Genomic DNA, 8,864 nt, shown 5'->3' on the forward strand with positions numbered 1-8,864 from the left:
CGCGCGGGGCCGCGCTCGGGCCGCTGAGCCCCGCCCTCCTGCAGAAGGATGTTCCCCACCTTCCAGGTGAAGATCCTGGGCATGGACACGCTGGCCGACTACGCCCTGCTCATGGACTTCGTGCCTCTGGACGACAAAAGATACAGGTCTGGGGGCGGGACCCGGAAGTAGACCCCGGCCTGTGCCCCGGGGCGAGCCGGGGGCCGGTCGGAGCAGTGTCGGGGCGGCCCACCCGTGGGAAGCCCGGCGGCAAGGTGGGGAGCCCAAGTCAGGGCAGCCGGCTGTCTCCGGCGGGCAGTGGGCTAGCCCAGCGCAGCCGCCGGGAGCTCAAGGCCAGACAGCATTCCTGGAGTCTCGGGTTCCTCGGGTGTGAGGTGGGGACAGCCCCTCCGCCCCGCCAGCCTCAGGGCAGGGACAGCAGACGAGGTGCCGTGGGGTGCGGATGGGGCAGCCTTCCCACTTGCTCTGCCCCCCAGGTACGCCTTTCACAGCTCGGCCTGGCTGGTGGCGGGCAAAGCAGATCCGGCCACGCCCGGCCGCGTGCACTTTCACCCGGACTCGCCGGCCAAGGGCGCGCAGTGGATGCGCCAGATTGTGTCCTTTGACAAGCTCAAGCTGACCAACAATCTGCTGGACGACAATGGCCACGTGAGGCCCTGGCCACAGTTGGGGGGGGGGGCAGGGCGGGGGACATGGGGGCCCGATGGAGCCAGGGCTGGCTGTGACTTTGGTGCCCACCCGCTACTGATGGCCAACGCTGGGGGCCACGTTCACCCGGCCAGGGGCTGGGCGGCAGAGGGGACGGTCCAGGCAGCTGCGTACGCAGCCAGCAAACACTGTCCGCCTGTCGACGGTGTTCATGGAATGCCCGCGGGCCAGGCCCAGGGTAGGTTCAGGCACACAGAATGGTTGCCACGTTGTCAGACAAAGATCCCTGCCTGCATTGGGCTCACCAGCCAGGACAGGGGGCAGATGGTAAGCGGAGAAACCAGAGGACCCTGTGTGCAATGTGTGAGATGGTGACCAATGCCCACAAGATGGGGGAAAGGAACCAGGGAGGGGGGCTGAGACAGAGGTGGCTGGTCGGTTCAAGGGGCTCGGAAGCTGCCGAGGCAATATTTGAAGAGAGGAGTAAAGGAAATGCAGAAGGGAGTTGTGCAAACAGAAGTGGGAGCTGTTGCAGGGGAAGGAACAGCAAGTGCAAAGGCCCTGAGGCTGTGGAACGTTGGGCCCGTTGGGAGAAAAGCAAGGAGGTTCCCCATGTGGCTGGATGGGGTGTGTAGGGGAGATGGGAGGAGAGGGACCTCCCATCTCAGCCAGGGCTGAGCCGCGGGGCCAGTTGGCTGTGGAGAGGGTTCTGGCTTTTACTCCATGTGGTGCCTCAGGACGGTTCTGAGCAGCGGGTGACCCGCGGCAGCTCACCGGGGCTGCTGTGTGGAGCGTAGACAGCGTAGCTGGAGGGAGGCCAGGGGGGTGGGAGAGTGGTCAGATTCTGGATATTTCGGAAGGTGTGAGGGTGAGAGAAGGCAAAGTGGCAAGATGCTCAGACACAGAAGGGCCTCTGATGCAGAACCGTAGGCTCTCGGGACCAGACTGTGCGCCCCGCCTATAAGAAAGGCAGTCTTTCTGCCCCGGAGAGAAGGGCCTAGCCCCAGGGAGGGCTCGCGCCTGCCCCAGCCCTGACCCCGCCCTCCGCAACCCCGCACAGATCATTCTCAACTCCATGCACCGCTACCAGCCCCGATTCCACGTGGTCTTCGTGGACCCGCGTGAGGACAGCGAGCGCTACGCCCACGAGAACTTCAAGTCCTTCGTCTTCGCGGAGACCCAGTTCATGGCCGTGACAGCCTATCAGAACCACCGGGTGCGTCGGGCCACAGCTCACAAGGCAGCTGCCAGCCCATTTCACAGGGATGGAGACTGAGGCCCAAAGTTCTGAGCTCCCACTGTGCACAGAGCCTCGCTCTGCTCTCCTTCCCTAGGAGTGTCCCTATGACGTCTGCCCTCGGACATTGCCCTGCCTTCAGGCCCCATGGCTCTATGGCTCCTGGGCTGAGGGCCCGGGCCTCCTGATTGAGGGGTTCAGGAAAGACAGGGGGGCTGAACCTGGGACCCCACAGCCTCACCCTGGCTCAGGGCTGGCCCGTAACTGCACTTTCTCCTCTGCAGATCACCCAGCTGAAAATCGCCAGCAACCCCTTTGCCAAGGGCTTTAGGGAGAGCGACTCGGACTCCTGGTACCGTGTGGCCCTTGGCAGCTCTGCCCGGCTGCCCCCGCCCAGCCCCTCACCCCCATCTGCACCATCTCCTAAGGCCCTGGCTCCTGCCTTCTCTCAGCTTCGTGCCCACTGACTGGTCCTGGGGTCCCGCTGTCTGACTGATCACGACCCTCAACCTCCACTCCTGTTTGTCCCATCCTCAGGACTGTCCCTCCACGAGGCCTGCTCAGTGTCCCGACCCGCAGTCACAGCAGCCTCGGCCCCTGCCTGCTGAAGGGCTCCACAGGAGGGGGAAAAGGTGAGCCCGCAGGCCTAAGACACAGTGGGGCCAGAGCTTGCATGGTGGGCAGGAAGCGAGGAGACAGGGGCCTCCGGGAAGGGCTTCGGCGGGTCCAGCAAGCCCACTGGGACCTGTGTGGACAAAGAGGAGGAGGCAGAGAATTCTGAGACTATTTGGGGCCAAGGGCACAGAGAAGGGGACAGGGACCAGGTGCCAAGAGCAGGGGCGGGAGGAATCAGATGGGCTTCTGGATGAAATGGCCCTGGAGCTGGGCCTTGAGGAATGGGAAGGGTTTGGATAGCAAGACTCGGTGGGGAAGAGGGAACAGACAGGGAAGCGCAAGAGCAACGGCCGAGAGGGGGGCGACTTGCGATGGGAGCAGGGAAGGAACAGGGAGGCTGAGGATGTGGGAAGGTCTGGGGTCCACTCAGACCATGCCCTCCCTCAGATCCCAACAACGCTCCGGTCTCCAACTCCAGGACCTCTGCCCGGCTGCACCATCAGCTGCTGGGCCCCCCTGAGGCTCTGCTGGCCCCAGCCACCTACCAGCCCCTCCCCTACCAGGGCCTGCACCCTGGAGCCTCAAGCCCCCTCAGGATCCCAAGGGCCCGGCCAACACCGTACCCCCTCCCCAATATCCAGGTTGATAGAGATCAGGAGAGCCTTCCCCTCCCAGCTAGGCTGGGGCTCCTGTCCCCCACTGCCATGTGCTTGGGGCCTGTCCAGGACCCTCAGTGATGATGAGACCCTATGCACAGACTCCTCTTACCCTGAATACCACCCCTCCTGCCTCACCTCTGCAGAGGCCCTCTTCCCTCAAGGATAGCAGAACAGGTGGAAGCCCAGAGAGGAAGGTTACCTGCCCAGAGTCACAGCAAGGCTGAGAAGGTGCCAGGCTTGCAACCAGGCCCCCCACCTCCCAACATGCCCCTTCTGTCTTAGGGTGACTCCTCTCAACCCTGCTTTACCCCTCCCTTTCCTCCAACATTAAACCATTTGGCATGAGTAGTCAGTCAGAGCCCTTCTGTCCTCAAGGGTCGGGGTGGAAGGACTCAGGAACGCCCAGACCCCCGAGACTGGGCTGCAGACACCCCGAAGCTCTGCCCAGGGCTGGTGGGTATCGCTGGGAGCACAGTGATGGGAAAGATGCCAACACCAGCCAAGGGACAGGGCTGTGCATGAGGCTGCAGGCTCTGCTCCTGGCCATAAGTGACCAGATGAGGACTGAAACTGCCGCTCAAAGAGGCAACTGCTCAAAGTCAATGCGAAGCATGGCGACGCCGGCCACCCCTGTGCACAGGGGTGGTCTGGCCCGCGAGACGCCAGGGTCTGGAGGGACGCAGAACCATGGGGGGCAGTGAACACACGGGCCAGCCCAAGGTGGGGGACAGGGGAGGGACTGGAGAATCCAATCAAGACTCGAGGCAGGACAGCTTCCATATAAACTGACATTTAAACCTACACCTGAAGGAGTAGAAATTGTGAAGGAGAGGGAAGGGGAGGAGGGAAGACAAGCTCCCAGCGGTGGGAAAAGCAGGGCAATGGCCTGGGTATGGAGTGAGGCCCTTGGAGCGGGAGGGCGCGGCGAACCAGAAAAGGGGTCCGGAGAGGGGCCGGGCTGGGCACTCCTGCCGCAGCCCCCTATGTCGCCGGCCTCTGGGAGGAGCAGGAGCGCCCCGTGGACGCCCCAAACGTCTCCGATCATCCTGGAGCACTTCTTGTGAGGTCCTTAGAAAAGGGACGGGCACACGCGGGCGTGGAGAAACGCCGGATCCGGGGAAGCCTCGAAGCCTGACGCCCGGACTCCCGAACCCAGATGTCACAGAACCGGGTCCGGAAGCTGAAGAGACTCGAGTAAAGCGAGCTACTCCAAGCGCTCTGACACCCTCCCTCCAGACCACCAAAGCCACTTCCGCCCTCCGCCCAGACCGCCCCCTTCTGCCGGAAGCCTAAGACACAGGGGCCCGCCCCTTCCGGAACCGCCGCACCAGCTCTTGACGAGGCCACTCCCTCGGCCCTGCCCACAGCCCTCTGGCCTGGAGCCCCGCCCCTCCCCGACGAAGTCCCGCCTCTTGTGCGGGTCCCGCCCCCAAGGGCCAGGTCTACGGAGCTACGGAGCCTCTAAGGGGCGGGGAGACTCCTCCCACGGCCCCGCCCAGCTTCCCGGGAGACCCGGAGCGCTTGTAGCCCCGCCCCTTCCCTCGCCTGGGAGGGCGCCCGCGGTGTCCCGGGTGCGCCCGGCCGGACATGCCGCCTGACTGCCTGTCATCCGAGGGCGAGCGGCGCTGCCGGCGGCTGCTGGCAGGGGCCACTGCCCGGCTCCGCGCGCGGCCCGCGGCGGCCGCGGTGCTGGTGCCGCTGTGCTCGGTGCGCGGGGTCCCAGCGCTGCTCTACACGCTGCGGTCCAGCCGCCTGGCCGGGAGGCACAAGGGTGACGTCAGGTACACGGCCGGAAGCTCCTGGCTCTTCTGGGAGGAGGCCGCCGAATCCCGGAGTCCGCAGGGACCCGAGCAAGGCGCTTCGCCTGCCCGAGCCTGGGTTTCCGCCTCTATGGAATGGGTTTAGGGAGACCCGCACCCCAAGGCTGGCGCCATGGGGTCCGCCGCAGCCCGGACGCCACGCCGGACCCCTCGAAGCGCGCGTCCCGCACCACCTCAGGCCGGGGACACCTCTCAGAGCTGTGTCGCGTTTCTAAAAAGGCAGGACCCCGCCCCCTGCCGGCAACTTTGGAGATTCGGGTCCTGGAATCTACGAAGCTCGCGGGTGGGGGGCGCTGCCTGGCTTCCCGCCCTGGTCCCGCCCCCGTCCCCGTCCGGAATTAGGGACACGCTAGCGTCATAGCGCCACCGGGACCACCATAAGCAAAATTTGAGTGTGTGAGCCCCAGGGCCTCCCCCTTACCCTACGTTTAAGGAGGTAAACTGAACCCGGAGAGGTCCTTGCCCGAGGCCTCACTGCAAACTAGGCGCAGAGACAAAGATGCTTAGGTGGGTCATCAGCTCTCTGCCACAGCTGTCACCTCCCCTGCCATGGCCCCAACACACCAAGGACCAGGCTACCTGTGCTTGTTCAGTTTCCCAGGAGGCAAGTGTGACCGCACTGACCAGGACGTAGTACACACAGCCCTGAGGGAGACCCGAGAGGAGCTGGGCCTTACTGTGCCTGAGGAGCGTGTGTGGGGCATCCTGCAGCCTGTGTACGACCAGGTAAGGCTGCCAGGCCCTGAGGCCACCACCAGGGACAAGGACAGTGGTCCCGGCCTCTGGTGGAGCTCCTGGTCCTGCCTGGCAGTCATGTTCCGTCCCCACACAGCCTTTCAGGAAGGCGTATCTTAGCCCCTTTGGATGGGGGATACTGAGGCTCAGGTCCTTGGCTGGAGGGGGCCCAGCTTGGTGGAGGGGGGGGCGCAGGCTTCCGAGGGTAGGCAGGGATTGAATGCCAAGCGGGAGATTCCAGGGTAGTAAAAGTCAGGGAAGATTATTCTAAGTGGAGGGAACAGTCTGCAAAAGCCTGGCGACTGCATGGCTCTAGTGAGTTTGAGGGGCCTGGTAGTTAGCGTGGCTGGAGCGAGCTCAAGGTCAGGGGCCAGGGAGACCTGACCTCCGGTGAGGAAGGGCTCTGGATGGTAAGCTAGGAGTCTTCCTCTCAGGCCCCGCTCCCCAGCCCAAAGCCCCCCAAGGCCCCGCCTCCCCTGACCACCTGCCATCTTCCTGCCCCAGCAAAAGACCACCGTGGTGCCAGTGCTGGCCGGTGTGGGCCCGCTGGATCCCCAGAGTCTCAGGCCCAACCCCGAGGAGGTGAGTGGGGGGGGGGCAGCTCGTTCCAACCAGGGGGGGCTGCAGGAGCAAGTCCCCTGTCTCCCCTCTCCCTGCCTCCCGCCCACAGGTGGACGAGGTGTTTGCGCTACCCCTGGCCCACCTGCTGCAGGCGCAGAACCAAGGCTACACCCACTTCTGCCAGCATGGCCACTTCCGCTACACACTGCCCGTCTTCCTGCACGGGCCACACCGTGTCTGGGGCCTCACGGCCATCATCACAGAGCTCACCCTGCAGCTGCTGGCGCCCGGGGCCTACCAGCCCCGCCTGGCCCTCCCTGGGAGGTCCACGGGCTGAAGGCCTGGCCGTAAGCAGCGCCCTTCCTTCATCCTGCTAGGCCAGCTCCCTTCCAGGACTCAATAAAGAGCCTTTACCAATTCTGTGGCAACTGCCTCTTGTGCACCGGGGCCCTGATCTTGGGCGGACTCCATGGGACAGCTGGCCTCCTGGCTGGGGTGCCTCTGCCCAATCACAGTGTTCCCTACTGAATAGTGGGCACGTACAGTGAGTGCTTACTGCGTATGGGCGCTTGGGCCTGACCGCAGCCCCGAGGTGGGCCAGTGCTGGCCCTGGCTGGTGAGACTGTGGCTCAGAGAGAAGAGACACCTTGCCCAAGGTCGCCCCAAGCTAGGATTTGAGCCAAGCCAGCCCTGACTTCAGAGCCCAGACGCAGCCACACCCCTACAGCTCGTGTTCTCTCCTCTGTGTCTAGCTGTCCCCATGCCAGGCTGCAGAAATCCAAAGAGGAGCCGTGTTACTATAAAGTTCCAACGCGCTGAGCTCCTGCCACACGCCAGGTACTGTGCTGGGGCCGTATCTTCAGACCAGCCAGATGCCCCCGTGCCCCCTTGGGGTGACTCAATTCCAGGGAAGACCTCAGAGCAGGCCACACAGATAATCATGTGATTGTACATCATTAATCACAGCTAATAGTGGAATTATGCATCGATGATGTAGACCAGAGAGAGGGGGTAAAGCCATCTGACCTTGTCATGGTGGATTGGACCATGGTGGATATTAGCCACGACACATGATGGGAAAGTACCCCTCACTAGCTGATTTTGCCAAAAGAGGAATAGTGAGAAACTCGAGATGGACCAGCTTCAGGCATGGCTGGATCCAGGGGCTCAGGGGGGGCACTCTCTCTTACTGTGCTTTCTACTGTGTTGGCCTCACTTTTAGAGAATCTCTACTCTGCAGGGATGAGAAGTGAGGAGAGGGCACCAGAATCCCATCAACAGAAAACAGTCTGTCTCTGGCCGTTTGACCCAGAATTGTATTTCGTTGGTCCCCCTGAGCCTGTCGCATGGCCTGCTGTATTTGGAAATCACTGGTCGGCAGGGGCTGGGGGCACAGGCCTGGGGATGAGGGTGAGCCTCCCAGACTGTGACTATCGAAAGGTCGGTCCCCAAGGGACTGCTGGGAAGAGAGAGAAGGGAAGGTTGAGCAGGTAAAGGCCGGCCAGGTTCCCCTACAGGATGACCTTGAAACCAAAGGTGAGCAAGAGCAGGCCATGTCAGAGGGCAAGGTGGGGACGTCCGGGCAGCAGGAACAGCACATGCACAAGACTCGGGGTGTTGGAAGAAGCAACAAGCAATGCAGAGAGCGGGGAAGGGGCCCTGCCACTCAGGGGCCGCCATGGGGTGCCAAGGGGCACAGGTCTCAGTGGCGGGTTAGGATTTTGTTTCAGGCCGGGAGAGGGGGAGAGAGGTGCGAAGTGATGTGATTCATGATTTAAAAAGTTGGAGCCGCAAGAGGACCAGACTGCGGGTGCCCTCCTCCCCCTCCTCCTCCGCCCCCTCCCCCCTCCTCCTCCTCCTCCTTGTCTCCCCCCGGGCCCTCTCCCCACTCCACAGCTCCCAAAGTGCCCCCCACACTGCTACCCACCCCTATACACACCTCCTGGCGTGCTCCCTCCCCCTGCATCCCTCCCGCCTCTCCTGTCCCTTCCTTCACACACCCCTCCCGTTGCCCCTCACACTTCACACCCCTTGTGTCGCCTCTGGCCCTCCAGCCTCCTCCCATGGGAGCAGGGCGCATGATCGCGGTAAAAATAACTCTGATGGTGTGAAGGGGGGACGAGGGAGGAGGGAGGCCCGCCCCCACCGGCCCCAAGGGACCCTTGGGGTTGAGGGCACAGAGGTGGCAGCTCCTGAGCCCTGGAGATGGGTTCTGCCCCACCCCTCCCCCCTCCCTAGCCGGTTCTGGGAGGCCCTGTGCGCACGTCTTGCTCTGGAGGGTCATCTCAGCCCGGCTTATACTCGGCAAACTGCACCGGGTGGAGGTGCTCACGGGGCGGTGAGTAGCCCGGCGGCCTGACCGAGCACGCGGGGGCCCTCCTTCAGGCCAGAGCCCCCCGCTTCTCCCCCACCCCACCTACTCTCACCCTGCATTCTGTCCTCAGGTCCTGGCTGCCACCCCGAGATCCCCTTCGGCGCCCTCAGGGATGCCTCTTCACCCTGGCTCCTTAGCCCGCTGCCTGCCCCCTGTCCCCAGTTTGTGGGGGCTTCTCTGAGCCCCTGCCCCCACATTCAAGCCCCCATGGCGGC

General features: G+C 63.6%; 2 protein-coding genes across 3 annotated transcripts in view; both read left to right on the forward strand.

Moving 5' to 3' along the window:
• The window catches only part of TBX10 (T-box transcription factor 10), a 14,865-nt gene extending 11,370 nt beyond the window's left edge, over nucleotides 1-3,495 (forward strand). Inside the window, exons 2-7 of the mRNA XM_029957372.1 lie at nucleotides 45-146; nucleotides 477-648; nucleotides 1,709-1,864; nucleotides 2,170-2,237; nucleotides 2,423-2,517; nucleotides 2,948-3,495. Of these exons, the coding sequence (XP_029813232.1) occupies nucleotides 45-146; nucleotides 477-648; nucleotides 1,709-1,864; nucleotides 2,170-2,237; nucleotides 2,423-2,517; nucleotides 2,948-3,237 (883 nt within the window). The 3' untranslated portion in view covers nucleotides 3,238-3,495. The remainder of the gene's footprint in view (nucleotides 1-44; nucleotides 147-476; nucleotides 649-1,708; nucleotides 1,865-2,169; nucleotides 2,238-2,422; nucleotides 2,518-2,947) is intronic.
• A 1,162-nt stretch (nucleotides 3,496-4,657) lies between these two features.
• On the forward strand, nucleotides 4,658-6,692 carry NUDT8 (nudix hydrolase 8). 2 transcript variants are annotated; one of them, XM_029957051.1, is made up of 4 exons: nucleotides 4,687-4,940; nucleotides 5,573-5,705; nucleotides 6,219-6,296; nucleotides 6,385-6,692. In XM_029957051.1, exons 1-4 carry the CDS (start codon nucleotides 4,747-4,749, stop codon nucleotides 6,610-6,612), a joined length of 633 nt encoding a protein of 210 aa, XP_029812911.1. In that variant the 5' UTR covers nucleotides 4,687-4,746; the 3' UTR covers nucleotides 6,613-6,692. The 2 variants fall into 2 exon arrangements, with proteins under 2 accessions (XP_029812912.1, XP_029812911.1); XM_029957052.1 differs by lacking the exon at nucleotides 6,219-6,296 and having other exon boundaries at nucleotides 4,658-4,940.
• Nucleotides 6,693-8,864: the final 2,172 nt, after the last annotated feature.

This window comes from Suricata suricatta, chromosome 11 (genome assembly GCF_006229205.1).
Source record: "Suricata suricatta isolate VVHF042 chromosome 11, meerkat_22Aug2017_6uvM2_HiC, whole genome shotgun sequence".
Taxonomy (NCBI): Eukaryota; Metazoa; Chordata; class Mammalia; order Carnivora; family Herpestidae; genus Suricata; species Suricata suricatta.

Bases quoted from the DNA above. Each gene is read 5' to 3' on its own strand.
- NUDT8 (XM_029957051.1), top strand. From the start codon at position 4,747: ATGCCGCCTGACTGCCTGTCATCCGAGGGCGAGCGGCGCTGCCGGCGG. The intron at 5,706-6,218 runs GTAAGGCTGCCA...TTCCTGCCCCAG, and splicing joins TGCAGCCTGTGTACGACCAG to CAAAAGACCACCGTGGTGCC. The intron at 6,297-6,384 runs GTGAGTGGGGGG...TCCCGCCCACAG, and splicing joins TCAGGCCCAACCCCGAGGAG to GTGGACGAGGTGTTTGCGCT.